The 26496-nt window shown below is 50.1% G+C and overlaps 1 protein-coding gene across 1 annotated transcript in view; it reads right to left on the reverse strand.

Annotated features, from left to right (window-relative positions):
* Positions 1 to 26496, reverse strand: part of ADGRD2 (adhesion G protein-coupled receptor D2) — an 82675-nt gene that overhangs the window by 6904 nt on the left and 49275 nt on the right. The window contains exons 4-22 of the mRNA XM_038745654.1: positions 25525 to 25610; positions 22718 to 22781; positions 22251 to 22388; positions 20852 to 21490; positions 19410 to 19508; positions 18524 to 18771; positions 17984 to 18307; positions 17741 to 17809; positions 15152 to 15263; positions 13965 to 14075; positions 11950 to 11955; positions 11807 to 11850; positions 11493 to 11684; positions 10353 to 10456; positions 9257 to 9359; positions 5708 to 5861; positions 4696 to 4829; positions 3479 to 3594; positions 1341 to 1461 (exon numbers count right to left, since the gene is read on the reverse strand). Coding sequence (XP_038601582.1) covers positions 1341 to 1461; positions 3479 to 3594; positions 4696 to 4829; positions 5708 to 5861; positions 9257 to 9359; positions 10353 to 10456; positions 11493 to 11684; positions 11807 to 11850; positions 11950 to 11955; positions 13965 to 14075; positions 15152 to 15263; positions 17741 to 17809; positions 17984 to 18307; positions 18524 to 18771; positions 19410 to 19508; positions 20852 to 21490; positions 22251 to 22388; positions 22718 to 22781; positions 25525 to 25610 — 2864 coding nt within the window. The remainder of the gene's footprint in view (positions 1 to 1340; positions 1462 to 3478; positions 3595 to 4695; positions 4830 to 5707; positions 5862 to 9256; positions 9360 to 10352; positions 10457 to 11492; positions 11685 to 11806; positions 11851 to 11949; positions 11956 to 13964; positions 14076 to 15151; positions 15264 to 17740; positions 17810 to 17983; positions 18308 to 18523; positions 18772 to 19409; positions 19509 to 20851; positions 21491 to 22250; positions 22389 to 22717; positions 22782 to 25524; positions 25611 to 26496) is intronic.

Raw genomic sequence — 26496 nt, forward strand, 5'->3', positions numbered from 1 at the left:
AGGTCCTCTGATTCAAGGCCCTTCCTCTTTCCACTGGGCCACATTACTTCTCCAAGGGAAAGGGCTCTGGTCCAAGGCTTCTCAAGAGCTGATCCCCTCTCCTCCCCCTTTGCCCGAATCTCAGAGGAAGCTCTCCTTGATGACGTACTGAAGAAAGATAATTCCTTAAGAGCTCCCACCACCCACCCCAGATAGACAAACCGTGCCCAAAGTGGGCGGGCCAGCCAAGCCGGTCCCCTCTCCTGCTGGCTGCCAGCTCAGGGTCAGTCTCTGACCAGCCACGTGGCCATCCCACCTCCCCATCGGGTAGTGGTGACACACGACCCTGGACCCCTCCCTCCTTCCTCCACCCCGGCCTTCAGATGCCACACTTGGTTCCGGCTGACATCTAGTCTGCTGCGTAACACAATGAAAATGAAAAACAAACCACCCCGCCGCCCCCCAACCGGATGAATTGAGCCAGGCGGTGTGCTCTGTAGCGGGTGAGAAGGGGCTTTGCTGAAACGCATCTTCTTTCCTCTTCCTTGTTCTAGGTGGGTTGCCAGTGCCCTCTGTTTTGTGGGCTCTGTGTGGCAAGACCTTACTTGGCAGAGTGTGGCAGAGGAATGGGAGAGATTAGAACTAGGCTGGGAGGAGGGAAATGCACATATACACACGCAGCATAATGTACTAATGTGTTTGGGTGCAGAGGGCCCTGAGTGGTGTTTACAAGGCAGATTTGGAAAAGAACCGAGGCTGGTTTCTAATGGGTTTGATGGAGAGGATTTCAGTGACTCAAGAAGGTGAGAGAGTGGGTGCCAAACCTGTGGATCTGTGGGTTGCACCTTTTAGAGGCAAGGTCCCTGGCACCCAGTCCTGGCTTCACCTCTGCCCAGAGAGTTCATAAGGTTTTTGGAGTGGGATCACACCAGCTGTTCTCTGTGCCCACTGAATGCTGAACTGGAGAAGCAGGATTACATTGCAGCAGGAGAACTCAGTTACACATGAGGAAGAACATTCTGGCTGTCAGGGAGGGTTAAACTCTTGAGCGGGCTCCCCAGAAGGGCCGTGGAGCCTCCATCCAGACACCTGCCTGGACATTCACCTTCCTGAAGGCAGTGGGCTGGACCAGATGACCACTTAGGGGGATTGCAAGTCTGCATTATTTTTCATTTACTTCCTGTAAACCTCCCTCAGTGAAGTATGCACTTTTCCCTTTGGTCTCCCACCCCAATTCTGCTCAATTCAGTCAGGGCTCCAGGTCCAGCTGGAGCCAAATTAGAGATCTCAATGCCAGTGAAGAAGCCAGCTGCACTGGGCACCAGTCCCCTGCCATCACAGGTTGCTTCCCCAGGACTTACCTGGAAGGATTTGAGAGTAATGAACATGTAGGCCCAGGCCACACTGATGTGCACCAACATGCCACACAGCCATGTCAGCCCCAGTACCGGCAGCAGAACTAGCACTGGCTTGGCAGTGGCCCTGGGAGAAAGAGGAAAAAGTTGCTGGGTTTGGGTCCAAGGCCCAGTAAGATGTGGTGGTGAGAGAGCCACCCACCCCTACACCTATACAGCTCTACCACTGGGATTCTTGGGAATTTCTTTGTATGTATACCCTCTTTCCCCCATTAGATTGTCAGCCCCTTGAGAGTAGGGACCATGCCTTAGTACAGTGTTTTGCACACATTAAGTGCTCAATAAGTACAATTGAATGAATGAATGAATGTTTTCTCCTCCCTCTGCCCTTGCCAGCCCAGCACCCAGCTCAGGTGACTGAGCCACCATGGCCAGCAGCAGCATCCTTCCAGGGACACCATCCCCCTCCCCAAAGATCTCACATTCTCCCACAGCCCTTCCTCCATGGAACTGCCATGTGACCTGTTCCTAAGAATGGTATCACCTCTACACTCCAGGCTGGACTTTGGCTTTGGAGGAAGGTTCTTCTTTTCCTCCAGCCTTGCCAAGAGTCAGTAACAACAGTCACCTAAGATGGGGGCTGGGAGGCGAAGACATGGTCCCTGCCTTCGAGGGGCTCACAATATAATGGGGAAACAAGGGCACACATGAAGAAATTCCCTGTAGTAGAGCTATATAAACAGAGCAGACTTCAAAGGGGCAGAGAGAGGTAAAGGTGGGTTATAAACCTGAGGAGGTAGGCCGGACCAAGTTAGGAGTGTGGGGTGATTCCATAGGGATGGTAGAGATTGGGCCTGGAGGGGGCAAAGATATTAACTTCTGGGCACTCCAGCAGAGGAGCAGGACACAACCCTGGTACTCTCCTCTGCCTCCACCTCCCAGTTTCCCTAATTCATCCAATCAATCTCCTCAGGAAGCCTGGGGAAGCTGGAGTCCTGGGATTCACCTGCTTGAAAGATGCCCCTCCGAGAGGCTCCCAACACGGCAGCAAGCAAGATTCCTCACTGCAAAGCCTCAACCTCACCCTGACTGTCCTACCAGGTGGGAGAGGGCAATGCATGAGACAGTTCTCCTTCAAGGGGACATAATCCAAACAACTCTGGAAGGAAAACCCCTAATTTCCTTGGGTGAAGGGTTAGCTGCTTGGAGGGCCTGAGGAGAACTTCTCCCTCCTTACACCCAAGTAACTGCAGAGGGAAAAGCTCTCTCTCTCCCCACCCCCGTCAGCCACTCGGGACTCTTATCTCTGTAAAGAGTTCATCCGGAAGCAAGCAAGCTGGATTCTTCAGGAGTTGGGATCACCCCTCTCTCCCCACCTCCCCTCACCAGGGTTCCCCCAGCCCCAGAACAGCTTGGTCCGAGAGCTGTTTCTGAGCAGGAACATGTCAGCCTGCCCTCCCAGCTAGCCTCTATCTCCCCGCTTTATTGACACTCTTGGGGGAACAGTGTGTGTCTGGCAGGCTCAGTCGGGCGCCGACCAGCGCCAATCAAGATGCCCCATTCCCTGATTAGGTTCCCTGTAGGAAAATCCAAACCTCTAGTGACTAACAAAAACGGGTGTCCGGGCAGGTCAAAACTCGGCTCACAAGCTCTCTGGGGCCAGAGAGGCTGAACCGGGCAGACTGGGTGCAGGATGGGGACCCCTCCTGGCTAAGCAAAGGTTCCTTGGGTTTACCGAGGAGAGCAAAAAAGGAGTGTTCATGGAGGGGGCTGGACTTGGGCACCCTTTACCTCTGTCTCCTCTCTCAAAGCCCCTTCTACCCCAGGACAGTGTCTTATGACCCATCGCTCTCCCATTGCTGTCTGCTTCCAATGAGCACTTCTGGGCTCAGTCCAGCCTGGAAGCCCCTCAAGGGCAAGAATCTTGTCCACTTTGTGACCCAACAGGGTCTATTCCAGGTCAAGCCACCTGAGGGGACTATGGCAGCATTTTTTCATAGCTCTTAGGGGTCTATGGCTAGTGGCCAAGATTGAGGGTTACTCCTCTGCTTTGGAGCCCCCAGCATTTCATCTAGCCAGTACCTCCACCCTGGCCCTCGAAGACCCACCCAAGGGAGGGGAAAGGCATCTCCAGGTGCACTCACCATATCTGGATGCCGATCTGCTTCTCCAAGTTGTATTTGGGGGTCAGCATCCTGGACCGGCTCCGGGCACTGGATACGGTGATCACCACCACTCGAATCAAGATGAAGGCATTCACCTACCGGCCCAGAGAAGCTTAGCTATGGGGAGAGGTGTGGTTCTCCAGCCTGGCTGCCCAGTGGGGGCAGCAAGAGGTCTGTGGGATCTCAGGGCCCAGACCAGCCTAGTGTCAGTCGTGGCCTGGAGAGCTGACCATAACTCATCTACCAGTTGGATGCTGGGGCCGCTGCCACTACTGTAGGCCAGTCTCCAGGCCACGAACAAGAGCCAACACTCAGAAGAGGCAAAGTGGACGTGCCTGTTAGCCAATGGGGACCCGGTACCCCGGCAGTCATCTTAGGGAGTGGCAGGGCAGAATCAGTTCTGGCCCAGAAACTGGCACTTTTGGGAAAAGTGCAGGAGGCTGGCATCTTCCTCTTCAGAGGCAGGAAAGGTTACTCTTCAGCCCTTGGGAAAAATTGACTTGTTCCCCAGAGTCTGAGCTCCAATCACTCGAGTCACTGACTTTCTGGGCCAAAAGACTGTCACCTGCAAGGTCTCTCCCTTCCGTCCCCTATTTCAGAGTTAAAGTGGGAACATTAAATTCTAGAACACTGCCTCTTGGCTAGGGAAGGAATGCCACTTTTGGGCTTTCAAAGCTGACAACTATTCCTTCCCGTTTCGGCACATGGAGAGGATTTTTAAGATCCCCACCTCATTATAATAGTGGAGTCTGGTAGGCTCCTACTATGTGCCAAGCACAGGGGTAGACATAATATAATAATACCAGATATTGTCTTTATCATACTAGGAAGTCACAATCAAAATGGGAGAGGGAACAGGTATTTAATCCCCATTTCATAGGTGAGGAAATGGAGGCACTGAGAGGTGAAGGGACTTGCCCAATGTTGCACAGCCAGCAAGCGGTAGAACGGGAATTAGAACCCAACTTTCTTGACTCCCAGATACTGTGCTATTTCCCCAAGGTCATGTGTTTCTCTAGCACCTCAAGATAGCAACTCTATGCTGTCTTGAGGACAGGAATAAACCCGAGACCTTTGTCCTCCACCCCATCACCCGCGACCAAGTGAATACCCAGGATAATCCCTGTTTTAGTTTGAGTCCTGGGAAATTACTTGAGTCCACCAACTCTCCCCTACCCCCTAGCCCCAGTGCTCACCATAAGTACAAACAGAACAGGCCCAACAAATGCCCAGATGATGTCGGTCTGTATGTTCAGCCAGCAGTGGGTGTCCGCCACATACTCGTTAAAGGAGGTGGTCAGGGTGATCCCCACAATGATCACTGGCAGGCCTAGAAATTGGATGTACTTATATGTACACATCTGTAATTTATTTAGTTTATAATAACATCTGTCTCCCACTCTAAACTGTAAGTTTGTTGTGGGCAGGGAATGTATCTACAAACTCTGGTATATTGTACTCTCTCAAGCTCTTTGTACAGTGCTCTACACACAGTAAGAGCTCAATAAATATAACGGATTGATTGACTGGGAGGAGAATCATCAACCCACCTCCCCCTCCTTTCTTTTCCACTGACTGCTGGATGCTGCATCACCAGAACCAAGGCATAACCATCAGACTATGAGCACTGCCATCTTGGGTCAAACCAATGTTCCATCCATCTCAGAAGTTTTCCTCCAATAGTCACAACAAGGTGCTTGGAGGGCCAGTATGATGGTTGCCTCCTTCACAACCAACCGCATGGATTATGGATGGGTCTTTCAATATCACTCTGAAACCCCAACTTTCCCTCTAGTTATAAACTATGGGGTGCTCATCCATCAAGTCGTCAGCCAGCCAATCATATTTATTGAGCATTTACTGTGTGCAGAGCACTCTACTAAGCGTTTGGGAGAGTGCACTATAACAATATAACAGACACATTCCATTCTCACAGTGAGCTTACAGTCTAGAGGGACAAGCTAAACCCTTCGTGAACCTACTGATAATTTCAGCAATTTCCTGGAGCTGGATCCCAAGAAGCAAAACTTTTACAAGGCAGAACACTTAGACTGGAACCTAAACACAAGGTGAGACTAACCCGGGTCAGAACCACCATGGGGAAGCCACCTTTCTATTTGGGTCCCGTCCCAAGATACATCTTCCCTCCCCCTCCCTCTGCCCTGCACCTTCCCCAACCCAAGGAAGGAGAGCAGTCTCTGCTCTCACCCCATCCCGTCACATAGTAGAACACCATACGCCTGTCCTCGCTCATGTTGACAGCCACAACTTTGCTCCACAGCAGTAGTCCCTCCACCAGCATCCAAGCGAAAGCGGCCAGGAAGAATAGATGCAGCAATGCCGTAACAGTGAAGCACGCCACCTGGGTGGGAGGGCAAAGGGAAGGGGTGGAGCATAGTGCTGACCCAAAGACCAGGCTACATTTTTTTATAGCATTTATTAAGCACTCACTATGTACCAGACACTGTATTCAGTGCTGGGGTAGATACAATATAATCTAGTTGAACATAGTCCCTGTCCCACATAGGGTTTCCAATCTTAACCCCCATTTTACAGATGAGGAAACTGAGGCCCAGAGAAGCTAAGTGACTTGCCCAAGGTCACACAGCAGACAAGTGGCAGAGCAGGGATTAGAACCCTGGTCTTCTGATTCCCACACTTGTGTTCTTTCCACTAGCCCATACTACTTTGACTAGTTCCAGTCCCCAGTCTAGAGGCCTTCAATTGGGGCTGCCCTAGAGGGAAATGGAAAAATTATCTTTGGCTGAGTCAAGTCACTAGCTCAAGCCAGCAGGGTCTTTGGTCCTCTCCATCTCTCCCAACTTTCCCCTATGTCTTCATTCTGGGTTTCATGCAGGAAAGGGGCTTATACACAAGGTGCAACATAGAGTTCAGTGTCCTGGCTCTTTCCCTGACCCACTGAGTGACTTTGCATAAGCCTCTTGACCTCTCTGAACATCAGGTTTACCCTAGGGATGGGGTCAGGGACTAGATAAGTCTCTGTGGGTTAAGATTTTATCTATCTGAGCTTTAATGCAGATGATTCCCAAATCTACAATTCCAACCCTGATCTCTCTCCCTCTCTGCAGTCTCAGATTTCCTCCTGCCTTCAAGACATCTCTACTTGGACACCTCCTGTCACCTGAAACTGTGTGCTGACTGTTAAAACATGTCTCAAATTGTTTACACATCAATGCCCAAAACAGAACTCCTTATCTTCCCACCCAAACCCTGTTCTTCCTCTGACTTTTCTATCACTGTAGATGACACCACGATCCTTCCTGTCTCACAAGCCATAACGTTAGCAATATCTTTGACTCCTCTCTCTCATTCAACCCATATATTTAATCCATCGCTAATTCCTGTCAGTTGGACATTCACAACATTGTTAAAATCTGCCCTTTCCTCTCCATCCAAACTGCTACCACTTTAATCCAAGCACTTATCCTATCTGACCTCCCTGCCTCCTGTCTCTCCCCATTCCTGTCCATACTTCACTCTGCTGCCCAGATCATTTTTCTACGTAAATGTTCATGTAGTCCACATTTCCCCACTCCTCAAGAACTTCCAGCAGTTGCCCATCCACCTCGGCATCAAACAGAAACTCTTTACACTCAGCTTTAAGAGACTCAATCACTTTGCCCCCTCCATTCTCACCTTGCTATTCTCTTCCTACGACCCAGCCTGCACACTTCACTCTTCTAATGCTAACCAGCTCACTGAACCTCGATTTTGTCTATTCCGCCGCCAACCTCTTGCCCATGTCCTGCCTCTGACCCGGAATGTCCTTCTTCTTCATATCCAACAGACAATTACTCTCCCCTCCTTCAAAGCTTTATTGAAGGCATATCTCTTCCAAAAGACCTTCCCTGACTAAGCCCTCCTTCTTCTCCCACTCTCTTTTGCACTGTCCTGACTTGCTTCCGTTATTCATACCCCACCCAGCCCCACAGCACTTATGTACCTATCTGTAATTTTATTTATTTATATTAATGTTTGTTTCCCCTTTTAGATTGTAAACTCATTGTGGGCAGGGAATATGTCTCATATTGTTATATTATATGGTCTGCTTTGTGACCTTGGCCAAGTCACTTTACTTCTCTGGGCCTCAGTTACCTCATCTGTAAAATGGAGATTAAGACTGTGAGCCCCACATTGGACATGGACGGTGTCCAACCCTTTTTGCTTGAATCCACCCCAGCGCTTGGTGCAGTGCCTGGCACATAGTAAGCACTCAACTAAATACCACAATTATTACTTAGTATAGTGCTCTGCACACAGGAAGTGCTCAACCAAATGCCACAATTGTTACTTAGTAGTGCTCTGCACTCTGTAAGTGCTCCATAAATACAATTGACTGATTGACTGATTAATACCTAGAAAATGTACAAGATAAGAGGGTTAGGGTCGAGAAGGGTATAAACACACTGGGAACAGGAAGTGAGGGGCTTTTTTGCCACAAAATCAAAGTTTCAAGGACATTCACTTTGTAGGAGCTGAGGGAAGTCATGTGGAAAAAAGAAACCCATGGATGAAAAAAGACAAACCCATCAAAAGGTAATGGGTGAATGAGTTATGTGGAAAGATTTGTGAACCTGAACTCTACCCCGCAAAGTGGTGCAGAACCAGGGAGAGCCTTGCATTTTGTAACTGGATTTGATTTTCTGCTCTTTGACTTTGTAGGGATACAAAGTCTGATGAAAGCTTGCTCAAATCAGATTGCTATTTTTTATTTTATTTAATACTTAGAGTACTTTACTTTTGCTTTTCTTATATAAAGGGGAAAAGCCTGTAGGCCTCGTGTTCTGGGCACCAATGTTCAAACTACTGGTGGGTGATGTATAATTAATAATGATAATAATAATAATAATAACATTTATTAAGCACTTACTGTGTGTGAAGTTCTCAGGTAGATACAAGACTATCAGCTGAGTCATGGTCCCTGTTCTCATGAAGAGATCACAATCTATCTTTCCCCATTTTAAAGATGAGGAAACGGAGGCCCAGAGAGGTTAAGTGATTTGCTCTAGGTCATACAGAGGGTCGGTGGCAGAAGTGGGCTTAGAAACTAGGTCTTCTGTTGCTCAGTCCCACGTTCTTTCCAGTAGGCCACACAAAAAACCCTTCCAAGATAGTTATTGGCTCAGAGAAGGGCAGGGTCAGGGATCAGAACTCCAATTTATTCCCGTGCTTCTAGTGACTGTAACTTGAACTTACTGGATGATGGCAGCAATTCACCTGTCTAATCTTGAGCTGCTATAGCGGGAAACATGCTGAAAGAGCGTATAATGCTGAGGACCTCGAGCTTTCAATAAACTACTATGGTTCATATTTGGAAAATTCCTGACTGCTTCAGGAAGTAGAAGGTCTTGGAACAGTGCCAGTGGATGAAACCTGTGGGGAGTATAAGTGAAGGGAACCCCAGATGGTCATCCTTGAACCACTTCACGCTAGATTGGAACATCTTCTGGACAAAGAATGTGCCTACCAAATCCATTTTAGCATACTTTACTGAGTGCTTAGAACAGAGCTCTGCACATAGTGAGCACTCAATAAATAGGATTGATTGATTGATTGATTTCCAGTCTCTAGATCTCCCAAATATGGGGAGGAGGCATAAGGAAGCACTTTGCGCTGCTAGTATTCACATATTTTTCTTCCCAGACCACCCCACTGAAACCATCCCACCCTTCACTGTGGTTCTGGAAGGTCCTATCCCTCCCACCCTGCCCCGGGATTTCTGGTCGTTTTCCCTACCTCATTGTTTTTTGCCCACTCAGTGAACATGAGCAGGGCCTCTGCCTCCGCCAAAGCGAAGATGAGATTCTTGTGCACAGTGGTCCGCTTGGATTTAGGGATGCTGGGAGAGGAGGGGTGAGAAGGGAGAAGGCAGGTCTCAGATTTCAGAGTGAACAGGCTGTAGTTATAAACATCTCACCTCCCTGGGTGCAGGTCGTGGAGAGACCCCCCCTGCCTTACCAGGGACCCAGACACCTCCCTCTTGCTTCCTCCCCTACAGCCAAGACCTGCCTGGCTTACTGCAGAACACTCCCCGACAGACCTTTTCTTCCCACCAGCTCCCAGCAGACTCTCCCCACTCCCATCTCTTAATCACCCTCCTTCCAGTCCTAGGCCCAAACTCACTCCAAAATCTCCATTAAGACCCCCAGTTTCCAAAGCAGTTAGGGATGAGCTTGGAGAGGGGATTGTGTGCCAAACCTGCCTAGAACAGTGTGAGTCTGTGCTCAATAACTCGAGAGAGCTAAATCCTATTAGCTGCTAACCATAGGCACTGACTGAGCTCTACTAAAACTGGGTTTGAACTGCAGATGGAGAGAGCCTGGTGAAGTACTAGGAGGAATTTTCCGGCTAGAATTCCATCCCAAAATAGGTAGGTTCCCAGGAAAGTGAATTTCTTTAAGAACAGAAAAGTTGTTCCCATTGGTAAGGGGGTCCAGCCTGAAGGTAGGGCACTGGACTAGATGACTTCTGGACTAGATGACCCTGGCCCTGGGGCCATCTATGAATCACACCAAGGAGGCCAAAAGCCCATAGATGGAGTTGGGGGGGTGTCTCCTGTTAGATTTCCCCAGCAGCACTGATGTCACTTGGAGTCCTTCAAGGGGAGGATGAGTTTGAGTGCCTCCTCTCTATCTGCCATTTTGGGTCTCCTTGGGTGCAAGAGGACCCCGTAGCCAGCAGGGATGTTGTCACACCATCATGGTTGTACATTGCCAGGAGTGTCCTCGTGTCACCTCCTCCCCCAACCATTCACAGGGACTCTTTGATCCAGGAATGTCACAGACATCAGCTTGCCACCTTTCCTGATTTGAACAAGTCCCATTCTACTCACCCCACAGCCAGGAAGAGGACAAAGGTGACGATTAAAGCACAGAATGACACTCCACAGCCAATGAAAGTCAAGGTCTTTAGCATCGCCTCCTCTTCCAAGCTCCTCTGTGTCAAAATTCGATGAGACAAAACCCTGGGAGTGTTCTCTCAGGCAGGTTTCTTTCCCTGTCCCCTCTTCAATATTCCTGGTCTGGGTTTCTCACCGAATGCCTTACACTGGTGGAACCTGAAGCAGCATCAATCAGGAATCTCCTCTCAGACATGACTTTTGAGTTCTCCTGTACCCCCAGTCTCCCCTGTGTGCCTAAGGTAGTTGGGGACTACAGAACAACAAATGATATGTTCCCTGCCTATGAGAGCTTATACTCTAAAGGGAAAATCAAATGACTTTCCTGAGGCCACACAACAGGTCAGTGGTAGAGCTGGACCTAAAATCCAAGCCTCTTGATTCCCAGCTTTGCTCTGTACCATGCTGTTGCCTGAATACCTATGGTTCTGGTGGATTCTGCAGGGACCGCTTTTACCAGCTCTGTTGTATAGTACTCTCCTAAGTGCTTAGTACAATGCCCTGCACACATAAAGTGCTCAATAAATAGGACTGATTGATTAATTTGATTGATTCTGCATTCTAGAACCTAGGTATCTCCAAGACTTCTGAAGGGACTGGGAAGACAGGAGGCCAATGATCTCTGCTAATGGAACATATGAAATCTTACTTCTACTATTTTTATGGTATTTGTTAAGCACTTACTACATGCCAGGCACTGTTCTAAACACTCGGATAAATACAAAGTAATCAGTTTGGACACAGTTCATATCCCACATGGGCCTCACAGTCTTAACCCCCATTTTACAGATGAGTTAACTAAGGCACAGAGAAGTTAAGTGATTTGCCCAAGCTCACACAGCAAACAAGTGGTGGAGCCAGAATTAGAACCCAGGTGCTTGTTGAAGGACAGCCTCCAGCTGGAGGTCTGGCCCTGGACTAGATGTGGAGAGCACAATTGAGCTGACCAAATCTATAGCCCTGCTGGGCATTCCAGAAGAGGAGATCCATTGCGAGAGGGTCTGGCTGAGTGCTCTGAGGCTTCCCTTCCTCGCTGTCTCTCCCTTTCCCCAGAAGGATCTCTCAAACGCTCACCTGAACCTCATACACCTGGAGCAGAACAGTAAAGTTGGTGCTGTGGTTGCAGGAGCAGGAGGTGGAGTCCTGGTGAGCTACCTCCATGGAGCAGCCTGCGCTGGACCAGGCTCCTCCAGCGTTTGGGCTGGATAAAAACCAGGAGGGCCGGGAGACCCCACCGGAGGACATGATGGGGAGAAGGGGGACAGGCTCGGGGCAGACAGTCAAAGGGCAGTGAAACAGCTAGGGGAATAACTCTCTGGGGAACCCAAGTGTTGCCCTGGGGCCCAGCTGATTCATTCCAGTCAAGTTTGGGATGATACTCAACTCACTTCCTTCATCTGGGCCTTGGGGCACCCCCCAGAAGGAGGGGACACTGCCAGGGCATGTTGGGGGGGTCAGTCAGGGAAGGGTCCCGAGGCCTGTAGTGGGGAGCCCAGAGGTAAGAGCCATCTCAAAACTATATTTCTCTCACCTGATGCTGAAATTCCAAAAAGCACAGATGGGCTCTACCAGTGCATTGGGGAGATCCTACAGAAGGAGAATCAATCAATCAATCCTGCAATGGTATTTATTGAGCACTTGCTGCTTGCAGAACACTGTACTAAACAGTTGGGAAAGTACAGTACAACAGAATTGGAAGGCACATTCCCTGCCCACAGTGAGTTTCTGGGCTAGAGAAGGAGGTAAAGGGAAACCTGAGCAGAGATTCCCCAACAATGGACTGGCCTGTGGCCTGGTATAATAATAATAATAATGATGGTATTTGTTAAGTGCTTACTATGTGCCAAGCACTGTTCTAAGCACCAGGGGGGATACAAGGTGATCAGGTTGTTCCATGTGGGGCCCACAGTCTTCATCCCCATTTTACAGATGAGGTAACTTAGACACAGAGAAGTTAAGTGACTTGCCCAAAGTCACACAGCTGACAAGTGACAGAGCCAGGATTAGAACTCATGACCTCTGACTCCCAAGCCCGGGCTCTTTCCTCGGAGCCACGCTGCTGCTCTGTATACCAGGGATTTGGTCAAAATATGGTCTCAGGACCCTAACTTAGAACCCTGAGCCCTGCTTCTCATCCTATATTTGCAAGTAGCAATAGTAGCAATGGTTATTTATGATGGGTCAAATGCATGCAGTGCACTGTACTAAGTGTTTGGGAAAGTTCAACAGAAACAAGACCTGTTCCCTGCCCACATGGAATTTACACGTGATCAGAATTAAGATGCTAATTGCTACTAGTGGTAAACTCCTTGGGACAAAGAATCATGATTACCAACTCTAATATAAACAGTTACAGTACTTAAGTGCTTACTAAGTGAAAAGCACTGTTCTAAGCGCTGGAGTGGATACAAGACAATTAGGTTGCACACAGTTCCTGTCCCACACGGGGCTCAGAGCCTAAGTAGGAGGGAGTAGGATTTAATTCCCATCTTACAAATGAGGAAACTGAGGCACAGATAAGTTAGGTGACTCGCCCCAGGTCACACTACAGACCAGTGGTGGAGTCAGGATTGGAACCCAGGTCCTCTGACTCCCAGGCCCGTGCTCTTTCCTCTATTATTTTGTCTACTTGTCCTCTCACAAGTGCTTAATGCATTGCTCTGTATGTAGTATGTGCTCAATAGATACCATTGATTCATTGATTGATTGATGGACTAGCACCTGAGCTCGATGTAGAAGATGGTACTGCACAGCTGAGTTGAGTTCCTGGGAGTCACTCAAAAGCAAGGATGAGATGAGAGCTGACCCCACCTTGGTGTACAGATACCTGAGGACAGAGAAAGAGAGAGATCCTAATTCCCAGAATCTGGGAATAACCTGTGGAATTGCTTTCCTTAACAGGCACAGCAATGGGTCACTTTGGCTAGCCTTCTTGAAGTCAAGAGGAGTGAAGTATTCCGGCTGGATCGTAGAAGGAGAAGTGAGGTATGAGGGGGCAAAGTGATGGAATGCTTTAAAGTCAACGGTGAGGAGTTTTTGTTTGATGCAGTGGTGGACAGGAAACTACTGGAGATTTCTGAGGAGGTGGGTGACATGTCCTGAACATTTCTGTAGAAAAAGGATCCGGGCCAGTGGGAAGGTTGAGAGGGTGAGGAGATGACAGCAACAGCATGCATTCTCAACTTCCAGAGCATTGGGAAGGGCCTGAGACCCCAGCTCAAGAAACAGATTCACCCTCTCAACTGTCCATCCCCCTGTTAGCTAGTCCAATAGCCCCTCTCCTTCGCTCTTCGTGGCTTTCTCTCCCCTCCTAGTGATCAGAGTCTGGGACTCGAAAAGTGTGACAGGGTTTCCCAGCCCCGGGATGCTTCAATTCTTCAGTTTCCTGATCCCTCTGGCCGTTCCCAACACATCACTGATCTCACCCACTGTCCCACCCCTGTTCTCTCACCCCGTCACTCTCTCCTGGTGACTAAGAGGCCCAGGCGCCAAAAAAAGATAAACTCTTCCCAAGTAGCAGAGAAAGCACCACTCACTTTTACCCACCATCTGACACGGAGATGCTCTGCCCCATGACCCTGTGGTCAATCTGGCCCAGGCAGCGCTGGAGGGCCCCATAGCCAAACCAGGTGTTGATCACCGTGACTCTAGAGTAACCTAGGAGGAAGAGACTGCATCTCAGAGCAGAAGCCTCTACCTCTCAGGCCTGCCCAGTTGAGGGTCGCCTAGGAAGTAGAGGTCCATCTAGGCCACCCCTTTCATTGATGACCAAACCCCATCTCTCCATCCCCTACACCTCTCCCATGGGGACAGGGAGGGACTAGGATTTTCCCCCATTTTACTGATGGAGAAATTTAAGCCCAGGGATGGAGGGACACTCAGCTGTGGTCACACAGCAATCAGAGGGAGCCCCAGAATCCAGGTCTTCTGCCTGGAGCTCCATGCAGTACTTCTTCAGTTCATTTAGACAATCCCTGGGGCCCGCTCTGGGGGCCCAAGAATAGGTTCACCTCTCTTTTGGAGTCCTTTGATTTCTGCAGAGCAGACTTCAATTTGATCACCTCCCCTCAGGCCATCAGGAGGCCTGAAGATGTCCCTCTCAGCAGCCCGGCTCAGGTTGATGTTCCTGACCTCGAAGCCTGAGGAAAGAGGAAACAGTGCTTTGAAGAACCATTTGTCTTCTGGGACTTGGGCTCCTTTCTCCTTAGGAACACAAAGCCCTTACACTCAGTTTCCTCATTTGTTTCCTAATAACAATAATAATAATAATAAAAATGATGGCATTTATTAAGTGCTTACTGTGTGCAAAGCACTATGTTCTAAGCGCTGGGGAGGTTACAAGGTGATCAGGTTGTCCCACGGGGGGCTCACAGTCTTAATCCCCATTTTACAGATGAGGTAACTGAGGCACAGAGAAGTTAAGTGACTTGCCCAAAGCTACACAGCTTAGACAATTGGTGGAGCGGGGATTTGAACCCGTGACCTCCGACTTCAAAGCCCGTGCTCTTTCCACTGAACCACACTGCTTCTCATGGCAGGGAGGGATGGGATAATTGGCCCCATTTTGCAGATGGAGAAATTGAGGCCCAAAAGATGTATTGTCTATCCAAGGTCGCATAGTGGGTCAGCACTGCCTCCATCCCCAGGTCCACCCTCCCATCTACTAGACTGGAATGCCCAACTCCTCCCAACCCCTTTGAATTCCAGTGGAAATCTCTCCTGCCTGGACTCACCCACGTCCTGGTGCTGGACAGTGATCTTTGCCCCCTCAGCCATGAGTAAGGGGCTCCGGTTGGACACAAGCCGGGTCATGCTCTCCACCAGGATCATCGGGCCTTGGACAATCTAAGGAAGAGAAGCAATGCCTGATCTTTAGTCCAAACACTGACTCAGTTGAGTTTCCGTATGGGGTCCCTCTCCCTCACCACCCTCCCCGGGAATCCCACCCTCCCTACCCTCCTCCCTGTGATGGGAGTGTGCATGTGTGTTTGTCTGTGTGTTTGAGATGCATGCGGGGATGCATTGCAGCAACACTGCTTTCTTTTCCTGTTAATATATTCTGGATTGTCTCATCTTCCCCTTAAGGGCAGGATCCTATCCTCTATATATTCTGGAACCCCTCTCTCTCCTCCCCAGTGCCCACACAGGGAGTAAGGGTTCAAGAAACAGCTTGGTGCTACTGGATGAGGACAAGAAAGGGGATGAGTAATTTATTTATATTAATGTGTGTCTCTCTCTCTAGACTGTATACTTGTTGTGGATAGGGAACGTTTCTACTGACTCGGTTATATCATACTCTCATAAGCCCTAAATACAGTGCTCTTCAAATAGTAAGTGCTCAATGAATATAACTGAATGATTGGTTGATAGTGATGATGAAAACCAGCTCTTAGGAACCCGAATCTCACCTTAGTTATCAATCAGTGGTATTTAGTGAGTGCTTACTGGATGCAGAGCACTGTATTAAGCGCTTGGGAGAGTACAATAAAACAGAGTTGGTAGACACATTCCCTAACCACAACAGCTTGCATTCTAGAGGATGGGCTACTACAATGTCCTCATCTATCTTGCCACCTACCTCTTGCCCATGCACACGTCCTGCTTCTGTCCTAGAACATCCTCCCTCTTCATATCCGATAGACAATTAGTCTCCCTCCTTCAAAGCCTTACTGAAGGCACATATCCTACAAGAGATCTTCCCTGACTAAGACGTCTTTTCCTTTTCCTCCACCCCCTTCTGCATCCCTGACCCTTTATTCATCTCCCTCTCAGCTCCACATCACTTACATACATATCTGTAATTTTATTTATTTATATGAATGCCTATCTCTCACTGTATACTGTAAGTTCTTTGTGGGCAGGGAATGTGTCTGTTATATCCTTATATTGTGCTCCCCCAAGTGTTTAGCATAGAGTGCACAGTAAGCACTCAATAAATATGATTAGCTGGCTGACTGACTGACCGAAGTCCTGGCCTTAAAAAGGAAAGTCACATTTGTCCCTGAGAAGCTGTCATGGTCATTAGAACTGTTAGGATTGTACTCCCATCTGCATAAAACAACCATGGATCATCAACTATCCTGTCCTCTGCCTATTTACTTACCTTCCTTCCTTGTCTTCTTTCCCTCTCTCCTTTCTTTCTCTCTCATCTCTCTCTTACCTCTCTCTACCTCTGTCCCTCCCATTCTTTCTCCCTCCTTTTCAAATCGTATTTTTGAAGGTAATATTAGACTACTTGGAGAAGGGCAGAAGAATGAGTCTTCTTTATAGCTGGGAAAACTGAGACCTGTTAAACTGTGAGCAACTCGAGAACAAGGGTATATTTCATTCTCCTCTTGTGACTCCATCCAGCACCCAGAGCAGGATGGACTACCCTGCTCAGAAAAGGTAGTCAGTAAAGACTGCTGATGAACATGATGATGATGATGATGATGACGATGTTAAGAGGCATAGAGAAGTCAAACAGCTCTCTCAAGGTGACAGAGTCAGGGCAGGGCTGAGATTTGAACCCAGGAGGCCTCTACATGAGCCCCAGCCTAGCAACAGAAAATAACCTGCAATTCGTTGTGGACAGGGAATGTGACTGTCATATTGTTGTGTATATTGTTCTGTTGGACTCTCCCAAGCACTACAGCACTCTGCACACAGTAAGCATTCAATAAATACAATTGATTGATTTGTTTGGGTTTAGGATTGTGACAACCTTCTTCCCCTCCTCCTTCCCCTCACACAGAGAATATACTGGCTCCAACTGCCCTTGATCATTCAATTGTATTTATTGAGTATTTATTTATTAATTATATTTATTTATTGAAAAGCAGCGTGGTTTAGTGGAAAGAGCACAAGCTTGGGAGTCAGAGTTCGTGGGTTCTAATCCCAGCTCTTCCACTTGTCAGTTATGTGACTTTGGGCAAGTCACTTAATTTCTCGGTGCCTCAGTTACCTCATCTGTAAAATGAGGATTAAGACTGTGAGCCCCACATGGGACAACCTGATAACCTTCTATCTATCTCAGTGCTTAGAACAGTGCTTGGCACGTAGTAAGTGCTTAACAAATACCATCATTATTGCTATTACTATTGCTGTGTCCAAAACACTGTACCTAAGTGCTTAAGCACTGTACTAAGCACTTAGCATTGTACTAAGCCTTGATGTACCTTGCTACTTTGGGAGTGAGTCTGCCATCTTCAACCAGGGCCCTTGTTACACCCCTCCCTGAACCCAGGTTAGTTCATCAACAGATTGCTTCTGAGAGTTCTGGGATCCATGTTAAAGAGCAAATACTCTGTCCCTTCCCTCAGGAAGCACTCAGACCAACACACCACTGTCTTGGGCTCATCTTTGCCAAACGCCTGTTGAGAGAGCAGGGTGACATAGATGGTGATGCAGGGCTGGAGAATGAAAGGAGTCAGTGAACCTACTGCAAGAGGTGGCCTTGAGTTGTAAAGTAGAGGAGGAGAAGAGGGCAGGAGCAGAAGAGCAGAGTGGCATAGGCTGAGGCCCAGAGGCAAGACGTGGTCTCGGGCACGGGGCTGTGGGGAGTACCCTGGGTAGGTGGGCTCTACCTCACTGATTTCCAGCCACTTCGCTGTGTTCTGTTCTGCCAAAACCAGGCTGACTACAGCCACGAAGCGTTGGCTCAGCCGTTCTGACGTCTCTGGGGACTCTTGCCCTTCCACCTTGATGCCTGACACTCTCTTCAGGAACTGCACCACAGAGAGTAGGTCTGCTGACTGCAGGAGGACTGGTTCCTTCCCTCCTTCCTCCTCCTCCTGCTGTTGTTGCTGCTTCCCCTTGCCCTCCAGAACGTGCTGCAGGACACCCAGGAAGTTTATAGCATCCATCGCACCCAGGATCCCACTGCCGTCTGAGAAAATGTCTTCCAGCAACTGCAAGAGAAAAGACCAGCACTTCTCTGAAGCCCTCCACCGTCGGCCCGCAGTTGATATGGGGCTGTCCCATGGTGGGGATATCCTCAGCTTCCGGCAGGAGGAAGGAAAGAAATCCCTATCCAGAGACAAACCTGCCGTCTCCACCTCTGATCCGAGACCCTGTCCCCAGACATGAGCTCCAAGGGGCTACCACTCTGTACCCCACCTACTCACCACCGTGGCGTTAGCCAGGGAATTCACCCTCCTGATGAATGCTCTGCCGAATGGTGACTGAAAGTGCTTCAGGGGGAGGAACATGTCTGAAAACAAAGAGCGTTTGTCGTCTTGGGCCTCTTGGGAAGATTGCCAGTTGTTTGAGGGGTGATGAGGGTTGACCATGGGCCTGGTGGACTGGTGGACAGGGAAAATCTGCTGCTGCAATTCTTCAATTATCCCATTGTCTAGATTGTTAGCGCCCCCTCCTGCCCCTACACAAGAATGCGGTGCCGGGACCCTCAGGTGACTGAGCCAAACAACTCTGCAAAATGAGCACAGGTCAACTGGCCGAGGGCCTGAACGAAATTAGGCTGCAGACCTAATGGAAAATTGGTCTAGGGACATTTAGGAATTTTAAAGAAAATGGAAATCCTATCCAACAGCTCTAGTGTGATCCTGAAGGCTCTCTCCTCTCAGCCAATAAGGAACATGGGTTGGGCAGTGCAAGGGACTAGAAAACATGGATCAGGTTGGAGATATTTCCGGGGGCTAAATAGGTATCTCTGGGGGGAAACTGGGGATCAGGAAGGGTTGTGAGGATTTTGAGGTGGCTCTGGGCTGAGCCTGTCCAGAGGGGACTTGTAAGAGGAGACCCTGTTTGGGACAGGCTAGATGAGGCCTTTACTTCCCTCCCACCCTGTCCCCCACTGTCCTCTGCCACCCACAACGAATGTAGATGATGAGGTTGATGGGGCAGTCCCGGGCTCGGGGGGAGGACTCCCGGTTAGTAGCTACCTCAGTGAGCCCACCCATGTAGTCCTTAACTGGGATTTCAGTGCACCAAGCGAGCCCGCCAATTGTCCTTTGAGGCCTCAGACGGGGTGTGGGGGTGGTCAGGCTGTACCTTTCTGGTACCTGCAGATGAAGGGCAGGGGCTTCAGGCACACTACAAAGCCAGGCTCTCCGTTGACCGCATCCAGCACTGGGCATTCCTCCATGGGACCTGAACCAGGATGCATGCAAGAGGAACAAGTGCCAGTTTGGGAATGGAGGGAACTCCTATGCCTGGAGCACAGTGCTGATGGAACATCAGCCCTGGGGCCATGACTCTGGCATTTCCACATTGCCCCTGACTGGTCTCACAGGCCTGGACTGGAAACCCTCAGTTGGTCTCCCTCCCAGCATCCAAACTGACCCTACAAGCTGGGAATGGGATAGGGGGAGGGAGGACCAGAGTGGGAGGTGGCACCCCCTTGTTCACACAAATCTTTGATACCACCACCAATGAGCTGTTCAGAGCTCTGCCGCTCCAATCCCTGCCACACTTGGGGGCCCTGGACCCCAGCCTGCTCTTACAGCTTGGCTTAGTGGATGGAGCACAGGCCTGTGAGCCAGAAGGATCTAGGTTCTAATCTCAGCTCTGTCACTTGTCCACTGTGTGACCTTGGGCAAGTCACTTAATTTCTCTGTGCCTTGGTTTCCTCATCTGTAAAATGGAGGTTAAGACAGTGAGCCCCAAGTGGGACATGGACTGTGTCCAACCTGATTACTTATCTACCCCAGCACTTAGTACAGTGCTTGGCACATAGCAAGTGCTTAACAAATACCATAGGAAAAAAAAAAGGTAAGCATGGACACTTAGGGACATCTTTTCATTGTGAAGGTGACGGACAGGGAATAGTCTATAGGTAGGAATGGGAGAGGCCATACAATAATAGGGATCATTCCAGTAGGTTCTGAAGTCCCCAGCACTTCTCTGAGACCTGAGGTGAGCTGCAAGTCCAGGGCTCAAGAGTTGTGGGTTAGAGCATGGCTCTGGATCTCTAGAAGACACCTGGAAGCAGCATGGCCTAATGGCAAAAGCACAGATTTGGGAGTAAAAGGATGTGCAGTCTAATCCTGGCTCGGTCACTTGTCTGCTGTGTGACCTTGGACAAGTCACTTAACTTCTCTGCACCTCAGTTACTTCATCTGTGAAATGGGGATTAAGACTGTGAACCCCATGTGGGATAGGAACCATGTCCAACCTGATTACCTTGTATCTACCCCAGTGCTGAGAACAGTGCTTGGCACATAGTAAGTGCTTTACAAATGTGATAATTATTAATTATTATTACAATTTTCCCGCACAGCCAGAAACCACAGTGGAGTTGGCAGCTACAGTAATAGCTTGCTTGTGGTCTTCCTGGGCCACATTCTCCCCTCCTCTTGCCCATGCCAGTAATTCCCCGCCCTTGTGTTTTTCCACAAGTACCAGAGCCAGCCATGGAGACGGAGTCCTACCAGACCAGTGGAGGGTACCACCCAGTCACAGAGCTGACCTCTGCCCCAGTCCCGGGGTCTTACCTGGGCACACAAGCTGGACCAACATCTCCCGCATGGTGGCCTTGATCTCCAGTGCCCGGCTGTCCCAGCGGAATATAAGCTCCCTTTCGGGGACCACACATGCCCACACCCTCTCCAGCTGGGCCTCATCGAGGACCCTCCCCCAGATATGAAGGTCAGTGATATTGCCGCTAAAGGATTCTGTCTCCCAGAAGCTGCCTCCCAGGGAGTCCTGGTCCTGTCCAACAATGAAGGCACCCTGGGCATAGATGGGCTGGTTGGCCGACAGCCCCTCTGCCTCCGCCTGGCGTTTCCCGTCGGCGAACAAGGCCCAGCTCCCTCCCCGCTGCTCCCAGGTGAGGCAGACGTGGTGCCAGTGCCCATATCGGCGGAAAGTGGGTAGGTAGGGGGAGTGGTGCCCGTGGACGATGAGGGCGAGGCAGACGGAGCCAGCCTGGTCAGTGAAGCCCCGCAGCTGCAGCTCGTTGTTGAAGGCTGGAGCCGCATAGGAGAAGACGGTGGCCACCTCCTGCGAGGATGTGTCCCACTGGATATGGGCACAGGCAGTCACTGCGGGCAGCTCGGGAAAATCAACCAGCACCCGTGCATACCGTGTGGCTGTTTTGCCAGAGAACACCAGGGCTGGGACAGTTTGCAGCTCTATGGAGGAGGGAGAGGATGGGGGGTGGGTGGGTGGGTTGGGCTGGGAGGCAGGTGGCTGAGTTCTTACCACATGAACTCAAGCGGGCCCAAACTGCCCCCCCCCCAACAGAGCCTCAGTTTCCTTACCCACAAAATGAGCAGAATAATCCCATTCCTCCTTCCTCTTTACCCCACATCCCCTTCCCCACCCTCTACTCCCACAGATGTCTGCCGCAGGGTGACATGGCAGGGAGTACTGTGAGCGCTGGAGATTCAGTGTCTCCTTGCTCTGGGTTGGGGACTGGGGTCATTTCAAAAATCCTGAGTGGTGGTGGTGAGGAGGTCAGGGGCAAGTGCTTGGAGTAGAGGAGGAATGAGGGTGATGGTTTCTGGAGACAGAGCAGGGGGCATCTGCTCCAGGGAGCTTGACTGGACACATCTAAAGTGGACCGGCCCCTCAACAAAGAAAAGGGTGTGTGAGCTTGGGATGAGATCGGATTGGGGAGATCATTAGCAGGGTTGAGTGGATTGATGGGTGGGGCTGTCTGTGCCTGGGGCCCCATCTGAGTGGTTTCTGGGGGCCCACTCAGCCCCCAGAGACCATCATCCTCCACTGTCCACTCCTCCTCCTTGCCAGGCTGGCCCTGGCAGCGAGGGGCAGGCCCAGGGCACTCACGTCTCTGCTTAGGCCTCTCTAGGAATGCATTTCTCTGGCCCTGTCACACAGGGTCCTGCACCTGGTGGGCCTGCAGCATGGCAAGAAGGGCAGGCCTCTCACTGGCCTGGGTCTCGGGCACCAGCTGGGCAAAGCGCTGTTCACAGTAGTGGGCCGCCTGCCACCAGTCCAACCGGGGTCTGCCCACCAGCTCATAGACGCTTCCGGCTGTCTCTGTCACCACAGTGGGGGCAGCCGGGACTGAAAAAGAGGAATCCTGCTGCATGTAGGTATTTGGGGCACGTACGTGGAGGCATGGGAGTGTGAGCGGAGCATGAGATGGGAGTGTGGGTATGTTTGTAATTGTGTGGGGGGGCTGGTGAGCCAACATAGGTGTGCATTTGTGTCTCTGTGAGTGTATACAGATGAGTATATAAGAGTTGCTGAGTTTGAGAAGACGTGTGTGTCTGCGAGCATCTCCTCTAGTGTGCAAACTCTGCCAGTGAGTTTCCTCCAGCCCATACTGGGAAAGGAGTATGGGGAGGGGAGGGGAGAGAGGATTCCATGTGGCAGGGATCCCCCAGACTCACCTGCAGAGGTGTTGTTCACGCTCACGCCTATATGGTCTGAAAGGCTCCTGGAGACACTCCCGATCTGAGAAGTAGAGTCAGAGACAGAGACCGAGGCAGGCAGGGACAGTCATGGAGACTGAATCCCAGGAGAGAAACCTGGGAGGGAGCACTCTCATCCACTACACCAGAAGTTGAAGGTTTTGGGGGCTTTGGTCAAAAGGCTCTGCTTCTCCACCCCAATTTATTCAACCTGTTGGGATTCTGTTTAAGTGACAAAGATAGCATGATGGAAAAAGGGGTGAGGAATAGGTGAGCTGGCCAAACAGTAATAATAATTTTTATTTATATTAATGTCTGTCTCTCTCTCTCTAGACTGTAAGCTCATTGGGGGCAGGGAATGGATCTATTTATTCTTGCATTGTACTCTCTCAAGCGCTTAGTACAGTGCTCTACACACAGTAAGCACTCAACAGATATGAATGAATGAATGAATAATGATAGTAAGTGTGTGATTCATTAAGCACCTATTATGTATCACGTACTGTACTAAGTGCTGGGGTAGTTAAGTGATGATCAGGTTGGACACAGTTTCTGCGCACTTGAGGCTCACAGCCCAAGTAGGAGGGAGAACAGGAAATGAATCCCCATTTTGCAGATGAGAAAACTGAGGCTCAGGAGCATTAAGTAACTTGTCCATGGTCACAAAGCAGGCAAACGGCAGTGCTGGGATTAGAGCCCAGGTCCTCTGACTCCCAGCCCTGTAATCTTTCCACTAGGTCATGTTGCTTCTCATGTCCAGTTTTCCTGGAGACTAAAACATCCCTGAGTCACCTGATCATCACTCTCCTTTTCCCTCTCCCATTCACTTCCCCCCTGAATGGCTATTCTATCCCTGCTAGGTCCTAGGACTCCTCCCCAGCACTCCCTCCCCATATCCCAACTGTGGGGTGGGAGCCCCAGACTTTGGGGTGGGGACTCCTTCCACACATGCACAAACTGCCCAAAGGGGGTGAGGAGAACTGTGGGAACCTCTCTGCAGCCTGAAAGGTTGGAGGTATTGAGGGATGGGGGTGGGGAGAGGTGCTCTCTGCAGGGAGGACCTTATGGATAGAGTCCAGGGATAGAGCCTTGGCCCCTGTCCACACTTTACCTGGAGGAAGAGGACAATTCCCCCATCCCTCACCTTCTCCACGGCTGCTCAACCCCCCAAGAAGTGACCCGACCTGTCCACCCTGCCCATTTCCTAGGTCCATACAGACCCAACCCAGAAGAGAAATTTCCCAGGGAACCGTAATAGAAAGCATAAGAGCCCCGGGGAGGGCCAAGCTTGCCTGCTGGACATGCTGATGAATGGCCTGGGGAGAGGGAAGAGGGGCAGGAGAAGGGGAAGGAAATAAGGAGGAAGGAGTGGGGGGAAAGATGGGGAGGGTGACAAGAAGGGAGCAGGGGGAAGGGGAGGGATGGAGAGAGGGGGCCAGAAGGGAGGGGAAGGATGGAGAGGAGGGAGAGCAGGTGACAGAGAGTCTCCAGTGGTGAGGCTGGTCCAGGGGTCACAGTGGAACCCTGTAACAGGAAGAGAGAACACCCCCATAAACGGACAGCCTAGGAATCCCGAGTCTTTGGAGCATGCTCTGGAGATCATTTGGGCCAAGCCCTGGCTGGCAGGCACTGAATGGATCCCTTTTTTCAAGAAGGTTTTCTCGGGCAGGCATTCCTACACCATCCCACAGCACTCTGCCCCATCGCTCCCAGCTCCCGGAGAGTCGCCCTGCTAACCTTTGCCACTCCCCGGAGGCTGGTGGGTTGTCACAGGGCAGTGGTGCAGTCCAGCACCTGCAGGCTAGCATCCTCTCCTCAGCTGCAATCCATCTGCCAGCCCCAGAGCCAGGGGGAAGGAGTCTGGGCCGGGGAAGGAGAGAGGGAGGGGGCCATTAAGAGGAAAGATTCCAGGAACAGTCCATTGAGCAGGAAAAGTCACAGGACTCACACGGCTTGTCCCAAATGATGGATGGGCTGGGCTGCATCCACATAGAACAAATAGAGCCTCTCTGCCACCCTTCGTGGCCAAGGCCGTCCCCTCCTCTCCCCCCCTGCCCTGAATTTGCTCCATGGGCAGAATGAAGCAGAGGCACAAGAGAAGGGGAAGGAGAAAAAGAAGGAGGAAGAGAGGACTGAGGCGGATGAGGAGAGGGGGGAAGAGGAGGAGGAAGAAAGAGGAGGGTGGGGAGGAGGAGGATGAGGACAAGGAGGGTGAAGATGAGGAGGAGGAGAAGTGGAGGAGGAGTAGAAGGAAGAGAAAGAAGAGGAGGAAGAGGAGGAGCTGAAAGTTCAGCACATCTGTAGAGTGGGAATGACTGTGAACCCTATGTGGGACATGGACTCTCTTCAACCTGATTAACTTGTACCTATCCCAGCGCTTAGTACAGTGACTGGCATATAGTAAGCGCTTAACAAATATCATAAAAAATGGTATTTATTAAGTGCTTACTATGTGCAGAGCACTGTATTTATTAGTGCTTACTCCGTGCACAGCACTGTACTAAGCATTTGGGAGAGTACAATGAAGTAGAGTTAGCAGACACATTCCCTGCCCACAACAATCTATGTCCCTCCCCCTCTTTCCATTCCTTTCTCAAGAGCCCCTTCCTCTAGAAGGCTTCCTCTGATGGACTCCCAGCCCCTTCCCCATCAGGCCATACCCTCAGCCTCCTCAGTATTTCTATGTACTTATCTGATGGTGTGTTATTAACTTCTCACTTGGGATTATTATTTATAACTAATCTCACAGTCTTTTAATTATTGTCTCTTCTTCAGTGTAATTCTACTTGGCGTCCCCGAATCCTGAAAGCCTTTTGAGAGCAGGATTTGCAGCTCAGCTCCCAGTAGAGTGCACTCTGCACCTGATGGGGCTCTATCAATACAGAGGGTTATATTTGGGGTGAATTCCAAGGAGATCGGATGAAAGAGGACAAGAGGGTGAACACTAGCATGAGCTGGGAAAAAACAAGAGAAAGGGAGTTGCTGGATGGAGAGGACCCATAATCACTGCTCTGCCATTTGTTTACCCCAGTGCTTAGCACAGTGCCTGGCACATAATAGACACTTAACAAATATACCATTAGAAGAGAGAAAGAGAAAGAAGGAGAGAGGAAAGCCCCGCCCCCAGCCCCACAGCACGTATGTACAGATCTGTAGTTTATTTATTTCTATTAATTTCTATCTCCCCTTCTAGACTGTAAGCTCATTCTGGGCAGGGAATGTGTCTACCAACTCTGTTGTGTTGTAAGCAGCACGGCTCAGTGGAAAGAGCACGGGCTTTGGAGTCGGAGGTTGTAGGTTCAAATTCCGACCGCCACTTGTCAGATGTGTGACTTTGGGCAAGTCACTTCACTTCTCTGGGCCTCAGTTCCCTCATCTGTAAAATGGGGATGAGGACTGTGAGCCCCTCGTGGGACAACCTGATTACCTTGTATCTACTCCAGCGCTTAGAACAGTGCTTTGCACATAGTAAGCGCTTAACAAATACCAACATCATTATTATTATTATTACTCTCCCAAGTGCATAGTGCATTCATTCATTCATTCATTCATTCATTCAGTCGTATTTATTGAACACTTATTGGGTGCAAAGGAGAAGCAGCTTGGCATAGTGGGTAGATCGTGGGCCTGGGAGTCAGAAGGTCATGGGTTCTAATGCTGCTCTGCCATTTTTCTGCTGTGTGACTTTGGACAAGTCACTTCACTTCTCTGTGCCTCCGTTACCTCATCTGTAAAATGGGGATGAGACTGAGAGCTCC

This window comes from Tachyglossus aculeatus, chromosome 4 (assembly GCF_015852505.1).
Source record: "Tachyglossus aculeatus isolate mTacAcu1 chromosome 4, mTacAcu1.pri, whole genome shotgun sequence".
NCBI classification, from domain to species: Eukaryota; Metazoa; Chordata; class Mammalia; order Monotremata; family Tachyglossidae; genus Tachyglossus; species Tachyglossus aculeatus.